This window comes from Pan troglodytes, chromosome 1 (genome assembly GCF_028858775.2).
Source record: "Pan troglodytes isolate AG18354 chromosome 1, NHGRI_mPanTro3-v2.0_pri, whole genome shotgun sequence".
Classification (NCBI taxonomy): domain Eukaryota; kingdom Metazoa; phylum Chordata; class Mammalia; order Primates; family Hominidae; genus Pan; species Pan troglodytes.
This window is the reverse complement of record NC_072398.2, coordinates 98,656,130-98,673,363: the sequence shown is the minus strand read 5'-3', so window position 1 is coordinate 98,673,363 and position 17,234 is coordinate 98,656,130. Positions and strand designations below refer to the sequence as shown.

The 17,234-nt window shown below is 58.0% G+C and overlaps 2 protein-coding genes and 1 long non-coding RNA gene across 7 annotated transcripts; 2 read left to right on the top strand and 1 right to left on the bottom strand.

Annotated features, from left to right (window-relative positions):
- Positions 1 to 341: 341 nt before the first annotated feature.
- On the top strand, positions 342 to 16,666 carry ADAMTSL4 (ADAMTS like 4). 5 transcript variants are annotated; one of them, XM_054670542.2, is made up of 20 exons: positions 352 to 461; positions 738 to 857; positions 3,180 to 3,283; positions 3,518 to 3,575; positions 3,873 to 4,228; positions 4,401 to 5,097; positions 5,340 to 5,442; positions 6,403 to 6,539; positions 7,148 to 7,352; positions 7,607 to 7,779; positions 7,927 to 8,038; positions 8,138 to 8,323; positions 8,482 to 8,611; positions 8,924 to 9,128; positions 9,452 to 9,628; positions 9,941 to 10,144; positions 10,266 to 10,445; positions 10,740 to 10,884; positions 11,039 to 11,967; positions 16,218 to 16,666. In XM_054670542.2, the coding sequence occupies exons 3-19, from the start codon at positions 3,264 to 3,266 to the stop codon at positions 11,173 to 11,175; spliced, it is 3,225 nt and encodes a 1,074-aa protein (XP_054526517.1). In that variant the 5' UTR covers positions 352 to 461; positions 738 to 857; positions 3,180 to 3,263; the 3' UTR covers positions 11,176 to 11,967; positions 16,218 to 16,666. The 5 variants fall into 5 exon arrangements, with proteins under 5 accessions (XP_009428993.1, XP_054526517.1, XP_001169261.1 ...); XM_001169261.7 differs by having other exon boundaries at positions 353 to 461; positions 784 to 857; XM_016926459.4 differs by having other exon boundaries at positions 353 to 461; positions 714 to 857.
- Positions 1,237 to 1,985, top strand: LOC104002588 (uncharacterized). Its single transcript, XM_016926467.4, has one exon. It carries the CDS (start codon positions 1,254 to 1,256, stop codon positions 1,983 to 1,985), a length of 732 nt encoding a protein of 243 aa, XP_016781956.1. The 5' UTR covers positions 1,237 to 1,253.
- On the bottom strand, positions 5,036 to 7,684 carry LOC104002583 (uncharacterized). The gene is made up of 3 exons (XR_002938915.3): positions 7,594 to 7,684; positions 6,940 to 7,203; positions 5,036 to 6,536 (listed from the first exon to the last, which is right to left on the bottom strand). It is a non-coding gene; the product is annotated as an uncharacterized LOC104002583 (long non-coding RNA).
- Positions 16,667 to 17,234: the final 568 nt, after the last annotated feature.

Below are 17,234 nucleotides of genomic sequence, written 5' to 3'. Positions count from 1 at the left end.
TGCTTAAGTCCCTAGTCTCAGCCGGGCACGAGGACAGCGCCCGGGAGCGACTGCAGCCTCCGACCCCGGCTGGGCCAGCCCGGGCTGCTTAAGTCCCTAGTCTCGGCCGGGCACGAGGACAGCGCCCGGGAGCGACTGCAGCCTCCGACCCCGGCTGGGCCAGCCCGGGCTTCAGCTCACGCAGCCGTCGGGGGGCGCCCGGCGCGCAGCCCGGGGTGGGTGGTCCTGGCGAGTGGGGCTGCGAGGCAGACCGGCCCCACCCCGGGGCCGCCGAGGGGCGCGGGCTGGGGCGCGTGGCGGGCGGGGCTGGGCGGGGGCGGGCGCGAGGGCGGAGTCGCGGCCGAGGCGGCCGTGACCGGAGCGCGGCTCAGGGGCCCCAGTGGCCGCCGCGGAGCGAGGTTGCCTGGAGAGAGCGCCTGGGCGCAGAAGGGTTAACGGGCCACCGGGGGCTCGCAGAGCAGGTAGAGACCTCCCCGGGACCCCGGCCCCGGCCGCCCCTCTCCCGGGTCCCGTTAGACCGACCGCCCCGCGCGCCCGCGTCGTCCCCTCTCCCTGCGCTGTGCGGTCGCGACCCCGCCACGACCCTGGACCCAGCTCCGGTGGCCTCGGACAATCTTCCAGCCCCTGGGGTCGAATTCCTGGGGAGGGAGTCTGATCCCGTGGAACTCTGGCCCCATCACCCGGGCGGGGAGTGAACCAAAATTCCTCCTAAGTCACATAGTAAAGTTGGAAAACAGACCCACGACCTCCCCGCGCGGCCGGCGCCTCCTGCCCTCTCTCTAGGAGGGTGCTCTCGGACGGTGTGCCCCCCACTGCACTCCTGAACTTGGAGGACAGGGTCGCCGCGAGGGACGCAGGTGGGTGCCCTTGATCCAGCTCAGCCCGATGGCAGAAGAGGTTGACAAAAAAGAAAGACACCTGTTGGGGTGGCCTGCCAGACCCAGGAGTGGAGGGCTCTGTGAGGGCCCGGGAATTCGGACTCAGGACAGGGATTCTCCATGGCTAGGCCCAGAAACACAGGGTCCAACCACTCTCCAGCAGGGAGACCTGGGGGTGAAGGGGTGAGCCCTGCGCAGGTCTCTGTTCCTTGGTCTTCACTGGGCAGTGTGGAGAGGTGTGGCCAGGAGGAGCCCGCGTTTGTCCAGACCAGGGTCTACTCTGGCACCAGAGTGACCACCTCTGACCTCTCCTTTCCTCGTCCTGGGCCGGGAACGACACCAAATGAGGGACATGGAAAGGGGTGAGAAGCATAAATGTGCGTGTGTTTCTGCAGAGGAGGGGGCATGGGCCCCTGCCGGGCTGCGCAGGGGAGGGTGGGGTGGGACTTTTCCAGAGAGGGAGCCAGGCCTGGCCCGGGCCCCGGGAGCTCACGTCACCCCCACCCCTCACTTCTCCAGGGGACTGCCAAAGCCAAACCCAGCTCGGGACGGGATTATGTGTACTGGGTAGACCCGTGGAGAGGGGCGGCGAGAAGAGATCTCGGTGGCAGAGAGAAGCAGAGGCAGAGAGGGCATGAAGAGGGGTCGGCATCAGAGAAGGGGCAGGCAGTGACTATCACCCCATTTCTTCTTCCCTCAGCTGGAGTAACAAGAGTCAGGCAGAGCCTGAAGACTTGGGTGGAACATGGGCCCTTCTCTGGAGATCCTGGCCTCCTCCGTTCAGTCAGGGTGGAGTTGCTGACCTTAGTGGCTGGCCCAGCCAGGGGAAGGAGTGGCCATCGGCAACCCCCACCCCAACCCCAATCGCTGAGGCGCCCGCTCTGGCTCAGCCACTCTGACCCCTCCCTCAAATTCCGAACCCTAGGTCTCAGGGAGGGCAGTGGGGCTGGGTGTCTGCCCCCAGGCACATTCCTACCCTTCTCTTGGTCATTTTCTGCCCCAGAGCTGGCCCACCTCAGCAATGCGAGGGCTCCCTGGATTCCTCTCCCGGGTGCCTTTCAGATCCAACAGAAACAGATTTTTTTTTTTCCTGGAAAGCAGAACTAAGAGTGGGATGAGGAGCAGGGGTGGGAAGGACTCAAAGTGAGAAGAAGGGGGCAAAGAGAGTCAGGCTTGGTGGCTGGGGTGGCTTCCAAGCCTCACTTCTCCAGTGTTCAAAGCTGAACTTCAGATGGACTTCCCGGCTCTTCAGAATGAGAGGCCTGTGGCTGGGGCATGAGGCAGCCCCGGCTGCACCTCTCCTTCCCGCTTCCCCAGCTGGTAGAGATGCACAGGAAACAAGCCCTCACTGAACCAACTCCGGATGCTGGCACCCAGAGTGGGTGTTACATTGCCGGCTTCTTCTCTAGAGATTAAACCGTCAACCCATTTAGCTTATCCCTTGGCCAAAAAGTGTCTGAGATGTGCCTGGATGTTCCCTAAAGAGCTTATCTAAGAAGGGAAGAGAAAGCCGGGAGGCAAGTAGGACAGAGAGATAACTGGGGAAGGTCTTGTGTCTGGAAGACCCAAGGAAGGGGCTTCTGGTGGGTCCTCAGAGAGAGTGTCTGGCGCATCCTCAGTGGAGCCTTCCTCCTCTACTTTCTAGGCACCTCTGGGAGGGCAGGAGTGGGAGCAGATGACAACCATTTTAGAAGGAGTCCTCTGGCTGGGTGCGGTGGCTCACACCTGTCATCCCAGCACTTTGGGATGCCAAGGCAGGAGAAGTGCTTGAGGCCTGGAGTTCGAGACCAGCCTGTGCAATTTAGCTGGATCCCATCTCCACCAAAAAATACCAAAATTAGCTGGGTGTGGTGGTGCACGCATGTAGTCCCACCTACTCAGGAGGCTGAGGAAGAAGGAGAGCCTGTGAGTTTGAGGCTGCAATGAGCTTTGGTGGCACCACTGCCCTCCAGCCTGGATGACAGAGTGAGATCTCCATCTCAAAAAAAAAAAAAAAAAAAAAAGCCTTTTGTCTGTGCCTGAGCCAGCCTAGAAACAGTCCCTAGGTAGGATTTGGGGAGGAGCTAAGAAGCCCCTACAGGGCCCAGAGGTGGGGACTGAGCCTTAGTTGGAAGGCTGAGGTCAGCCCCTGACCATGTAGCCTCTACAGATGGACAAGGCAGTGATCCTCCCTGCTCCCACCCTGAGGATCCTAAAGGGATGGGCCAGTTTCACCCCCTCCTCCATATTCTCTGAGCTGTCCTCCCAGCCCCAAGCTCTCTGGACACTGGAGAGGTAACCACCAGGCTTCTGTCCCTGCAGAGAGCACCCTCCACACCCAGATGCCTGCGTAGTTTTTGTGACCAGTCCGCTCCTGCCTTCCCCTGGGGCAGTAGAGGGGGAGCGATGGAGAGCTGGACTGGCAGGTGAGAGAAGGGGCCACGGGTTGGGGGGGAGGAAAAGGGGAGGTGCTGGGATGGCTCTGTGTCTGGAAGTGAGGGAAAGGGGACCACTGGGAGGGGCAGGGGAAGTGATGAGTAACTTCTGCTTTCTGAGAAGTTGGTAGTCAGGATATGGGAGCTGGCTGGGGGCGGAGGGCAGTGTTGCAACACCCCCTCTGGCTCCAGTCTGACGTCCCTCCCCTGGCCTTTGGTTTGCAGGCCCTGGCTGTATCTGCTGCTGCTTCTGTCCCTCCCTCAGCTCTGCTTGGATCAGGAGGTGAGTTCTGGACAAGTGAGCAGCTGCAGCCTGCCTGCCACCCTTTCATCTCCCCCTAGGCTCCCACCCCATCTCTCCAGGCCACGCCTCCATTCCCCACAGCCCACCCACCTCCCCTGCCAACTCCCCAGTTCCTTGCCTCATAACACCAAGAGGCCGAGGTGTAGTTCTCCCTCTGCTGCTGAATGTGACCTTGGACTGGTAGCGACTCCGTGAGCCTCAGTGTTGGTCTACATGGACACTCTGGACAGTTCCCTCTAATCCTTCCAATTCTGTCTGACCTTTTTCTCTATATAGGTGTTGTCCGGACACTCTCTTCAGACACCTACAGAGGAGGGCCAGGGCCCCGAAGGTGTCTGGGGACCTTGGGTCCAGTGGGCCTCTTGCTCCCAGCCCTGCGGGGTGGGGGTGCAGCGCAGGAGCCGGACATGTCAGCTCCCTACAGTGCAGCTCCGCCCGAGTCTGCTCCTCCCTCCCCGGCCCCCAAGACATCCAGAAGCCCTCCTCCCCCGGGGCCAGGGTCCCAGACCCCAGACTTCTCCAGAAACCCTCCCCTTGTACAGGACACAGTCTCGGGGAAGGGGTGGCCCACTTCGAGGTCCCGCTTCCCACCTAGGGAGAGAGGAGACCCAGGAGATTCGAGCGGCCAGGAGGTGAGAGGCCTGGGTGTAAGAGGTAGGCCTTGGGCAAGGTGGGGGCTTAGCATGAAGGAAAGGGGAGCACGGGTGGCTTCAGAGGGCTTGTCTTTGGTGCCAGGAAGTAAACTGGGGAAACAGGGTCAGAGGTGGTCAGAGCTGTGCCCCCACATCTGAAACACCTTCTCAGGTCCCGGCTTCGAGACCCCATCAAGCCAGGAATGTTCGGTTATGGGAGAGTGCCCTTTGCATTGCCACTGCACCGGAACCGCAGGCACCCTCGGAGGCCACCCAGATCTGAGCTGTCCCTGATCTCTTCTAGAGGGGAAGAGCCTATTCCATCCCCTACTCCAAGAGCAGAGCCATTCTCCGCCAACGGCAGCCCCCAAACTGAGCTCCCTCCCACAGAACTGTCTGTCCACACCCCATCCCCCCCAGCAGAACCTCTAAGCCCTGAAACTGCTCAGACAGAGGTGGCCCCCAGAACCAGGCCTGCCCCCCTACGGCATCACCCCAGAGCCCAGGCCTCTGGCACAGAGCCCCCCTCACCCACGCACTCCTTAGGAGAAGGTGGCTTCTTCCGTGCATCCCCTCAGCCACGAAGGCCAAGTTCCCAGGGTTGGGCCAGTCCCCAGGTAGCAGGGAGACGTCCTGATCCTTTTCCTTCGGTCCCTCGGGGCCGAGGCCAGCAGGGCCAGGGGCCTTGGGGAACTGGGGGGACTCCTCACTGGCCCCGCCTGGAGCCTGACCCTCAGCACCCGGGCGCCTGGCTGCCCCTGCTGAGCAACGGCCCCCATGCCAGCTCCCTCTGGAGCCTCTTTGCTCCCAGTAGCCCTATCCCAAGATGTTCTGGGGAGAGTGAACAGCTAAGAGCCTGCAGCCAAGCGGTGAGTCTCCTCGGGCCTCCTCTCCCAACCCCGACCTCCAGTGTGGCTTCCCTGCCCTGAAGCTGGGTCCTCAGCTTCCGCTTGGCAGCTGAGGGAGAAGGGCCTAGGCATCTGACCACCTCAGGGCAGGGGTCTTGGAGCTCTTCCGCTGACCTGAGCCTCCCACCTGCTCCCCAGGTTCAGCCCTGACCCTACCCTCATTTTGCTCCCCAGCTCTGACTCCTTTGTACCCCTCACCGCAGCCCTGCCCCCCTGAGCAGCCAGACCCCCGGGCCCTGCAGTGCGCAGCCTTTAACTCCCAGGAATTCATGGGCCAGCTGTATCAGTGGGAGCCCTTCACTGAAGGTGAGGTTTCTTGCTCACCCCTGGGCAGTGGTGGCTTGGAATTGGGGATGAAGGGGAGAGGAGATACCTGCTTACTCCCAGCCCTGAATGACTTCCAGCCCCTCTGCTTCCCCTGCGCCATGCCTTCTTTCTTCTCCCTGGGGCTGGGTCAGGAGACAGCACAGGTGGTGAGTGGTCTGCAGAAGGGTCGGGGTGGGAGGAGGAGGTGTGGGAGACACGCTTTGTCCGGACTCCCCTGGGAAGGCCATCACTGGGGGTCAGGAGGCTGTGACACAAGAGGGCCATGGTGGGAGAGATCCTGTCCAGCCGTGACAGCCAGGTGGGGGTGTGCCACGCATCCTGGGCACTATCGTATCGGTTGCTCCCAGGTTACCATCCGCTTCATTTTAGGCCTGTGTTAACTTGACACCAGGATAAGCACTCAAGAGCTCTGAACACACAGAATCATGGGCATCAGGGATTGCTCCTCTCTCAGTTGAGTCCCCTTGATGGTCTCGGTGACCTCAACTGACCTGACCACCTTTTTTTTTTTTTTTTCTGAGACAGAGTCTCACTCTGTCGCCCAGGCTGGAGTACAGTGGCACGATCTCAGCTCACTGCAACCTCTGCTTCCTGGGTTCAAGCGATTCTCCTGCCTCAGCCTCCCGAGTAGCTGGGACTACAGGCATGTGCCACCACGCCTGGTTAATTTTTGTATCTGTAGTGGAGACGGGGTTTCACCATGTTGGCCAGGCTGGTCTTGAACTCCTGACCTAATGATGCACCCACCTCGGCCTCCCAGAGTGCTGGGATTACAGGCATGAGCCACTGCGCCCGGCCCTGACCACCTCAGCTTATGCTGTTGTCACATTTCCTTCATCCACAGTGACCTGGGCAACCTCAAGGTGCCCCCTCTGGGGCCTCTCTCAGCTAACCTCCCACCAGGGAGCCCACTAACCACCCTTCTACCCTGTCCCTTAGTCCAGGGCTCCCAGCGCTGTGAACTGAACTGCCGGCCCCGTGGCTTCCGCTTCTATGTCCGTCACACCGAAAAGGTCCAGGATGGGACCCTGTGTCAGCCTGGAGCCCCTGACATCTGTGTGGCTGGACGCTGTCTGGTGAGGGAAGACAGTGTGTGTGTGTGTGTGTGCACACACATGCATATGCACACAGACACACACATGCCCCCATATGCATACACATGTACACACACACATATGTATGAACACATGCACACATGCAAGCACATACACACACGCATATGCACACAGACACATGCACACACACATGCACACACACACATATGCACACACATGCACATGCACACACACATGCAGACACATGCATGCACATGTGCACACGTGCACGAACACATGCACACACACGTATGCAGACACACATGCACACACATGTAGACACGCATGCATGAACACATGCACACATGCACACACACGTATTTGCACAGTCTCAATTCAACAACAAAACACCATACTGAGATCACCGAGGGAGAATTCTCACCTGCCAAGCTGCGCTGAGCAGAGCCTGAAGGATCTGATTGGGCGCCTGTCCGTGTCCCTGGGTCTGGCTGGGGATGGTGGGGCTGTTTTTGTGCTCTCACTTGTGGCACAAAAAGCAGGGTAGTGAGCTGAGGCTCCCGAGGGGACCGGGGTGGGGTTGAGGTGGTGTCTGGCGTTCTGTGGCCGCTGCCTCACCTCACTCTCTCCAGAGCCCCGGCTGTGATGGGATCCTTGGCTCTGGCAGGCGTCCTGATGGCTGTGGAGTCTGTGGGGGTGATGATTCTACCTGTCGCCTTGTTTCGGGGAACCTCACTGACCGAGGCGGCCCCCTGGGCTATCAGAAGATCTTGTGGATTCCAGCGGGAGCCTCGCGGCTCCAGATTGCCCAGCTCCGGCCTAGCTCCAACTACCTGGGTGAGCACCCAGCTGCCTCCCCTTCCACTTCCGTCTCTGTTCGGCCCTCCATACCCCCACTCAGAGCAGTGAGCAAGCCAAACAGGGGGAAGTCCAGGGCCTAGCCCCTCCCCTCGTGGAAGGAGTGAGGAAGCTGAGAGGGCTTGGGGGGATCTTAGGTTCTGGTGGGAGCTTCTATAGGCTAAGGACACGGTGTGGGAGGAGGAAGGTATTATCACCCTGGAATTTCCCGATCTCTCACCTCTGACCCGCAGCACTTCGTGGCCCTGGGGGCCGGTCCATCATCAATGGGAACTGGGCTGTGGATCCCCCTGGGTCCTACAGGGCCGGCGGGACCGTCTTTCGATATAACCGTCCTCCCAGGGAGGAGGGCAAAGGGGAGAGTCTGTCGGCTGAAGGCCCCACCACCCAGCCTGTGGATGTCTATGTGAGCCTGGGGCCAGGGGCAGCTGAATGCTGGGGAGGGAGGCTGTTCCCTCTAAGGGCAGAGCTGTGGTTGTCAAGATGGGAGAGAGAGCTGGTGGCATCCTCTTCCGGCCACCCGCACATATTCATTATCTTCTCTTCGCCCCAGATGATCTTTCAGGAGGAAAACCCAGGCGTTTTTTATCAGTATGTCATCTCTTCACCTCCTCCAATCCTTGAGAACCCCACCCCAGAGCCCCCTGTCCCCCAGCTTCAGCCGGGTAAGACTCTGACCCCTGCATTTGGAAGGAGGAGGGAGAGGCTGCAGGGCTGGCTCGGGGCAGTGGGGTGGCATCTGATTCACCTGCTCCCCTGCACAGAGATTCTGAGGGTGGAGCCCCCACTTGCTCCGGCACCCCGCCCAGCCCGGACCCCAGGCACCCTCCAGCGTCAGGTGCGGATCCCCCAGATGCCCGCCCCGCCCCATCCCAGGACACCCCTGGGGTCTCCAGCTGCGTACTGGAAACGAGTGGGACACTCTGCATGCTCAGCGTCCTGCGGGAAAGGTGAGACATCGCAGTGCGTTCCCCGCATCTCGGTCCAAACCCCCCAACTGACACTCCCGCATCCCGGATTGTGGGGCCACGCCCGACCCTGCGTCTGGGACACCACTGAGCTCGGGCTCTAGCCTCCTGCCTCCCTGGCTGCCTTCTCACCCACTCAGGTGTCTGGCGCCCCATTTTCCTCTGCATCTCCCGTGAGTCGGGAGAGGAACTGGATGAACGCAGCTGTGCCGCGGGTGCCAGGCCCCCAGCCTCCCCTGAACCCTGCCACGGCACCCCATGCCCCCCATAGTGAGTATGGGGGAGCCCACGGGGAGGGTTAGGGTACTGGAAACACAGCAGTTGCCCCCAGAATCTTACCTGAACTCTGCACTCAACGCAACATCTCCTGGCTGCAGAGAGACAACATTAGATTAGAAAGGCAGACATTCGGTAGGCAGCAAGAAAGCCATGGCAGGCTGAGCCCCCCAGGAACCCAGACTCCAAACTCACACTCTCCTCTGAGGCCCCCACGTCCAGTGTGTCTTCCATCTCCGCTGCCACGGCAGCCCCACACATCTCATCTATGTCTCCGCCTCTTCCCTGCCCTGCTGGTGCCTGCAGCTGGGAGGCTGGCGAGTGGACATCCTGCAGCCGCTCCTGTGGCCCCGGCACCCAGCACCGCCAGCTGCAGTGCCGGCAGGAATTTGGGGGGGGTGGCTCCTCGGTGCCCCCGGAGCGCTGTGGACATCTCCCCCGGCCCAACATCACCCAGTCTTGCCAGCTGCGCCTCTGTGGCCATTGGGAAGTTGGCTCTCCTTGGAGCCAGGTGAGTTTGCCCAGGCAAGGAGGTGCTGGGGAGGGGAATGGGCACAGGTGAACAACAGCAGTGGTTTTTCAACTTCTTTTTCATCAGCAGAAACTATTTACAAACAGGGTTTCATATGGACCCCCAATATAGAAGTCAGATAAGGGACTGAACCAGGGACTGGGGGCCCAGGGCCCTAGGGCTCAGCCTCCTCCTCAGCCCACGAAGCCATGTGACTGCTGGGCTGGGGATCGAAGGCAGAGCCTGGTTCTGAAGCCTAGAGCTGGAAGCTGGCTGAGAAGGTCTGGGAAGCCCAGCTCCCTGGATTCCCCTCGCCCCCTCAGTGCTCCGTGCGGTGCGGCCGGGGCCAGAGAAGCCGGCAGGTTCGCTGTGTTGGGAACAATGGTGATGAAGTGAGCGAGCAGGAGTGTGCGTCAGGCCCCCCGCAGCCCCCCAGCAGAGAGGCCTGTGACATGGGGCCCTGTACTACCGCCTGGTTCCACAGCGACTGGAGCTCCAAGGTGAGCCCGGAACCCCCAGCCATGTCCTGCATCCTGGGTAACCATGCCCAGGACACCTCAGCCTTTCCAGCACAGCTCAATAAACTTGTATTGATCAAGCACCTGCTATATGCCTGACCCTGGGAACTCAGAGATAAGTGAGAACAAATTCCATGAGGGGCCCGGCTAGGATTCCTCGTCCAGGCCTGGTACCCGGGGACATTCCCACCCACCCAGGATTCGGACCCAGGATGCATCCCTCCCTGACCCCCTACTGTCCCTTGTGCCAGTCACCAGCAGGCCCCTCACACAGGCCGCTCTCCTCCTCCGCAGTGCTCAGCCGAGTGTGGGACGGGAATCCAGCGGCGCTCTGTGGTCTGCCTTGGGAGTGGGGCAGCCCTCGGGCCAGGCCAGGGGGAAGCAGGAGCAGGAACTGGGCAGAGCTGTCCAACAGGAAGCCGGCCCCCTGACATGCGCGCCTGCAGCCTGGGGCCCTGTGAGAGAACTTGGCGCTGGTACACGGGGCCCTGGGGTGAGGTAAGCTGAGCGCCTGCTGAGAGCAGGAAGGGGGTGCCAGTCCCAGTGGGATTCCTTGTGGGCACTTGGGGTGCTCTCTGTCCTCCCCTCCCTTCATCACCCTGCCCTCCCCCTACACTAGTGCTCCTCCGAATGTGGCTCTGGCACACAGCGTAGAGACATCATCTGTGTATCCAAACTGGGGACGGAGTTCAATGTGACTTCTCCAAGCAACTGTTCTCACCTCCCCAGGCCCCCCGCCCTGCAGCCCTGTCAAGGGCAGGCCTGCCAGGATCGATGGTTTTCCACGCCCTGGAGCCCAGTGAGTGCCTGGCTGCGCTGTCCTGTCCTGCTCAGCCTGGGCCCCTAGGGGAGGGGAGCTCCTCTCGCTGTACCCCCTCCAGGTCTCTCTGTGCCCCAGAATAAGCCCAGCCAAGCGTTACCACTGTCCTACTTCTTATAGACTTGGAGGAAAGATGGGCCCTCTCCATTTGGGATTTCACAATGTCCTTGGAGGGTCCCCACCACCACCTTTTGGGGAGACAGGTGGCAGCCAGGGGTTAAGGAGAATCCCAGGCCTGGCAAAGGTCTGATATGATGGCTGGGGTCGCCCCAGTGTTCTCGCTCCTGCCAAGGGGGAACGCAGACACGGGAGGTCCAGTGCCTGAGCACCAACCAGACCCTCAGCACCCGATGCCCTCCTCAACTGCGGCCCTCCAGGAAGCGCCCCTGTAACAGCCAACCCTGCAGCCAGCGCCCTGGTAAAGAGCCCCCTCTCCCCAATCCCCAATACAGTGGATTAGCTGAAGTATGGGAGGAGATGAGAAAGGACCAGTGGGAATGGGCAGCACACCCATTCCCGGACGGGTGGGTCCTGGTGACTCTCTTGTGCCCACTGGTCTCCTCTGTCCCCAGATGATCAATGCAAGGACAGCTCTCCACATTGCCCCCTGGTGGTACAGGCCCGGCTCTGCGTCTACCCCTACTACACAGCCACCTGTTGCCGCTCTTGCGCACATGTCCTGGAGCGGTCTCCCCAGGATCCCTCCTGAAAGGGGTCCGGGGCACCTTCACGGTTTTCTGTGCCACCATCGGTCACCCATTGATCGGCCCACTCTGAACCCCCTGGCTCTCCAGCCTGTCCCAGTCTCAGCAGGGATGTCCTCCAGGTGACAGAGGGTGGCAAGGTGACTGACAGAAAGTGACTTTCAGGGCTGTGGTCAGGCCCATGTGGTGGTGTGATGGGTGTGTGCACATATGCCTCAGGTGTGCTTTTGGGACTGCATGGATATGTGTGTGCTCAAACGTGTATCACTTTTCAAAAAGAGGTTACACAGACTGAGAAGGACACGACCTGTTTCCCTGAGACTTTCCTAGGTGGAGAGGAAAGCAAGTCTGCAGTTCCTTGCTAATCTGAGCTACTTAGAGTGTGGTCTCCCCACCAACTCCAGTTTTGTGCCCTAAGCCTCATTTCTCATGTTCAGACCTCACATCTTCTAAGCTGCCCTGTGTCTCTGACCCCTTCTCATTTGCCTAGTATCTCTGCCCCTGCCTCCCTAATTAGCTAGGGCTGGGGTCAGCCACTGCCAATCCTGCCTTACCCAGGAAGGCAGGAGGAAAGAGACTGCCTCTCCAGAGCAAGGCCCAGCTGGGCAGAGGGTGAAAAAGAGAAATGTGAGCATGCGCTCCCCCCCCAACCCCGCCCAGCCCCTAGCCCCACTCCCTGCCTCCTGATATGGTTCCCACCCAGAACTAATTTATTTTTTATTAAAGATGGTCATGACAAATGAGAAATGAGCTCTTCCTTGTCGGCTACGGACCCCTCAGCAGTGTGAAGGCAGAAGGTAGGGTGGGCAGGGGAACAGCATTAGAGCCCAGGAGAGTTTGGGTCAGAGAATCCCCGCCAGCCCCAGGCCCTGCAGGCTGGTCATGGGCCACTAGAGGTCACCAGTTCTCCCATTTTAGGTGTGGGGCGCTGGGTTCCAGAGCTGAAGGAAGGGCTGCGCGGCCGCGGTGCGCTTTTTGGTGGGTCGAGTCTCTCTGGGAAGTCTCCGGGTATCTGCGCCTTTCCGCTGGGGCCTGAGCGAAGGGCAGTTGGCTTGTCGAAGCTCTTTTTTCCTGTTCCCTTTCTCTAGCCCTGCCTTCTGTCTCTCTTTCTGCCGTACGCATTTCCCTACGCTCTGGGGCTTCTCCTGGGGTGGGGAAAGGGAAGGGATTCCTGCCCCGAGCCCTTCCCCTGGAGGAGGAGGAGCCCGGCCCGGCTCCGGGGCCCTGGGCGGGGCTGAGGGAGGAGCGGGGCAGCACTGGATGTCCTGCCAAAGCCACATTCCTTAGAGATGGCTCAGCCTGGCCTCCTTCCTCCTCCTACTCGCTTCTCTCAAGGTAGAGAACTTGCTAGAGGCGGCCTGAGAGGGGCAGGGCTTTGCCATCACATCCTCTCCCAGACCCCTGCCATTCGGAGACTGAGGCCGAGTCTCTCCTGGAAGCCGGGCTGCCCAGGAGGGGCGGTGCCGCAGGAGCGCCCCCGCTCGCGACTCCACAAGCCCAGCTGAGCACGGCCGGGAATACGGGGCCTGCGGAAACAGTGAACTCAGTGGCTGCTGTTTTCTGAGCACCTGAACCCTGTGGGGGACGACAGAGTTGCCCGAGGCGGCAGGATGTCCCCACACTCGCGGTCCCCCGCACATCTTCCTGTTGCTTTGGGACTCGGGCTTTCTCTGGGTTGAAAGTGGCCGAGAAGGAAGAATTTGGACATCTTAAGAGGAGAGCGAGTGGGGAAGGAGGCAAAAGGGAATGGAGAAGGAAGATAAAACTGACGTCAGCCCAGGGCAGGGAGCGAGGAAAGGGGGCCACAAGGAAAGCCCAGTTCCAACGTCTCTGCTGAGCCTAAAGAGGCCTCAGCAGGGAATCACAGATGTGGGGGGCCAGGGAAACGGGATCCGAGCCCGCCCAGTCGGTATAGAAGGCCGAAGGCAGAGTCCTGAGACCCAGGGAGGGGTGGGGTGGAGGCTGGGGCCCTCCCAGCGATTCCTGGAAGCCCAGAGCTGGGCGGTGCCGGCTCAGCTGACTTCCCCGAAGCTCCCCTCCCTCTGCTCAGGGCTGTTGCTGGGCAGGTTTGGCGTTTGCCCTGAGCCTGAGAACCAATCGCAGGTGGAGGTGCGGTCGCAGCCCCTCGCAGGGCTCCCCGGCTTCAGCACCCCATTTCTCTTTCTGCCCGCCCATGAGCTCCCTCTCGGCCTCCAGCCTCTGACCTCTCAGGAGGTGGGCTCTCATCTGGGGGTCTGCTCCCTTTCCCCTCTTATTTTAGAGCTAGGACTCAGTGCAGCCCCTAAGGATTCCTTCCTCTGGTCACTGAGGTCATTATGGGGTCAATGTGGAAGTTCTCAGGAAAGGGAACCCGACCCCAAGCAATCCCTTTTCTTGGCCCCGTAGAGGGGAGTAGTGTGGCCAGACACCTGTTCGCTGACCTCTGAAACCCTCTGGAGGGACTTGGGAGAGCAGAAGCTGCAGCCTGAGGGCAGAGGAATGTGGGGAGGGCCCCTGGGTTTGGTGCAGTAGTGGGAATTTAGGGAAGGACTCAGAGGAACTGGACCCCTGAGAATTGAGATGAGGGTGGGGTGGTGATAAGAACAAACTTGATATGCACAAGAGAGATCAAGCATGCAAAAGGCCTGCAAATTGTTGAGGATGCCTCCTTTCTGAGGGTGTGCTGGGGGAGGGGGTTGTGGTTTGAGTATCAGTGACACTAGGGGTGATCTGTGCTCTCACAAGTTCAGCTGGGTCAGGATTCCTCTCCCCTCCCCCTCCCAGCTTCCCCAGGGTAAATACCCACCCAATTTAAGTTGCAGCTTTTGGACTAAATTTAGCTCCTGGACTTCCCCAACCCCCAGGCCTCCCTGTAAGCAGGTGCTCACAGCTGCAGCGTGGGTCTGGTGGAGAGTTTGAACCTTCTCCTCACCTCCACTCATCCAGATTCCACCTTTCTGGTAACTAGGAGTGAAGCAGAGCACAGGAATCCAGTGGCTGGCCCAGGGCATAAGTGTCTCAGCCTTAAGCCACCTTCTCCCAGGAAACCTGTAAGAAAAGAGCTCTGGTGGAAGACTCTAGATGGACATGGAGGGTGGGGGGGTGTAGAGAGAACAAGATGCCAGGAGAGCCTCCCTCCAGATTCTCTCCAGCCAGACCCTCTCTCATTCCTTGCTCTCCCCTTGTCCCCAGGTTTACAAATAGAGACTTCATGTTAGCATCTTCCCCACCAGAGTAAACTGACCCAGGAAGCCCTCTCCTCTCTTTGAACCATGGAGAATCATGCTACCGTAGAAATTATGGTTTGGGGAGGTGTGTGTTTCAAGTAGAGGTGGTTTGCCACAGGTAGGTGATGAAGAGCTGTCAGCTTTAAAGGGCAGAGACACCGTCTAAAGGAAGTAGAAAGCCTCAGGAAAGTACCTAAGTCTAAGTCTGTCAACAAGAGACAGAAAAAGTTTGGGTTAACCTCAAAGTAGCCAGCATAAACCCTGAATCTGACTTTTGGGCTTCCTGACCTAGGAGACTGGGAAAACTCAAGAAGAGGGTGTTTCAAGGCTGAGTCTGAAGGAAGAAAGGATTTGAGGGAGGAATGTATAAGATTAGTCCAAAACAAGGTATGCACGAGATATGGCAGTCAGATGCCAGGGAGCCATCAGCTCTGCCAGCTGAAGGGGAGGTGCAGAGTTGGCTGGAAGCTGGCCAGAGCAGAGCATTTCTCCTGTGAGCACTGGAGAGCTGTGCTGAGAGGCCTGGGAAGAGCCCTGTGCTGGGGGAGGAAGGCTAGGTTGGGTCGGCATGTTTGTGTGCTGTACTCTTCTGAGCCTTACCTGAATCTCTTGAGATAGCTCCACTGAACTTTGAGTGAAAAGGAAAAGAAACTGGGGGAAAGAGGGTGGGATTATAAAAAAAGGAGCAGACTGTACCCCTGGGATCCCTAGGCTAAAAGGCCCTCCCCTTGATGAGACAGGCAGAGATCATCTCCCCTGGAACAAGGTCACCCTTCCTCTCTCCCATCGCTACATTCCTCTCCTCCTTACTGTTGACTATTGGTTGCCTGCCTCTTTCATCACAAAATGAGACTCCTCTTTAGCTTTAGTAGAGGGTTGGGCAAACTTTTTCTCTACAGAAGTAGATGATAAATATGTTAGGCTTTGCAGGCCCTATCATCTCTGTTGCAGCTTCTCTACTGTAGCAGCACAAAGCAGCCATAGACAATAAGTAAACAAATGGGCGCAGCTGTGTTCCAATCAGACTTGTGTCACTAAAGTTTTAAATTTTTTTTTTTTTTTTTTTTTTTGAGACAGGATCTTGCTTTGTTGCCCAGGGTAGAGTGCGGGGGTGGGGTGCAATCATAGCTCACTGCAGTTTTGACCTCCAGGGCTCAAGCCATCCTCCTGCCTCAGCCTCCCAAGTAGCTGGGACCACAGGTGCAGGTCACCACACCCAGCTAATTAAAAAAATTTTTTTTGTAGAGACAAGGTCTCACTGTATTGCCCAGGCTGGTCCTGAACTACTGGGCTCAAGCAGTTCTCCCACCTCAGCCTCCCAAAGTGCTGGAATTACAGGCATGAGCCACTGTGCCCGGCCCATTTTTTTCAACCATTTAAAAATACCAAAATGATTCTTAGCTTGTGGGCCATACAAAAACAGGCAGCAGGGCAAATTTGGCAGGGAGGTGGTTTCTGACCCTGGGGATTTTTCCTAACTGGTGACTCCTGCTCTGCCTAGCCATAGAAAGTCCTGTTTGTGTCTCTTCCGGGCCTCAAAATACAGCTGTAGAACCTTTTAATTCAACATACTCTACTGATGCCTGGTTCTTAATTGCTTCTCCTAGGGAATTTAAGGACTCGAAAATGGTTAATAGAGTAAACCCTTAAGGGACAGTCCTGAAACTCCTTCTATTTGTGTAGTGCTTTAAGGTAAAAGCACAAAGCACGTGTATCAATAGTCTCTCTTTAAATCTTTGCGGTAATAAGATAGCTGACAGTATCGTTAAGTCCTGTTTATAGGGGAGAAAATTAAGGCTTCAGATCTAGTTTCTTCACTTTTTTTTTTTTTTTTTTTTTAGATGGAGTTTTGCTCGTGTTGCCCAGGCTGGGGTGCAATGGTGTGATTTCGGATCACTGCAACCTCCGCTTCCCGGGTTCAAGGGATTCTACTCACTCAGCCTCCCAAGTAGCTGGGACTACAGGCATGTGTCACCACGCCTGGCTAATGTTGTATTTTTAATAGAGACAGGGTTTCACCATGTTGGTCAGGGTGGTCTCGAACTCCTGACCTCAAGTGATCCACTCGCCTCGGCCTCCCGAAGTGTTGGGATTACAGGCACCACGTCTGGCCAAAAACACTTTTAAAAATTTATTTTTGGTTAGACACGGTGGCTCACGCCTGTAATCCCAGCACTTTGAGAGGCCAAGGCAGGGAGATCACCTAAGTCCAGGAGTTGAAGACCATCCTGGCCAACACAGTGAGACCCTGTTTCCATTTATGTAAAAATAAAAGAATTTTTAAAAATTATATGTATATTTTTAAGAGACAGGGTCTCACTATGTTGCCTAGGCTAGACTTGAACTCCTAAGCTCAAGCAATCCTCCCGCCTCAGCTTCTTGAATAGCTGGGTCTATGGGGTGCCTGGCTTCCTTCTTTTCTCTTTTTTTTTTTTTTTTTTTTTTTTGAGACAGGGTCTTGCTGTGTCATCAGGCTGAAATGCAGTGGCACAATCACAGCTCACTGCAGCCTCAACTTCCTAGGCTCAAGTGATCCTCCTGCCTCAGTCTCCCTAGTAGCTATGACTACTGACCATGAGCTTTCTATTACTCAGTTTCATTCACACAGGGCATCTTGTTATCAAAATAATTTTGGCCTCAATGATCCAAACCTTGAATAGTTTTTTGTTTTGTTTTGTTTTGTTTTGAGACAGAGTCTCGCTTGGTCACCCAGGCTGGAGTGCAGTGGTGCAATTTCGGATCACTGCAACCTCCTGGCTTCAAGTGATTCTCCTGCCTCAGCCTCCTGAGTAGCTGGGACTACAGGCACGCACCATCATGCCTGGCTAATTTTTGTATTTTTAATAGAGAAGGGGTTT

Excerpts from the sequence above, each read along its gene's own strand:
- LOC104002588 (XM_016926467.4), top strand. The coding sequence starts at position 1,254 with ATGTGCGTGTGTTTCTGCAGAGGAGGGGGCATGGGCCCCTGCCGGGCT.
- ADAMTSL4 (XM_009430706.5), top strand. Across the intron at positions 9,129-9,451 it reads TTGGCTCTCCTTGGAGCCAG|TGCTCCGTGCGGTGCGGCCG; the intron begins GTGAGTTTGCCC and ends TCGCCCCCTCAG. Across the intron at positions 9,629-9,940 it reads ACAGCGACTGGAGCTCCAAG|TGCTCAGCCGAGTGTGGGAC; the intron begins GTGAGCCCGGAA and ends CCTCCTCCGCAG.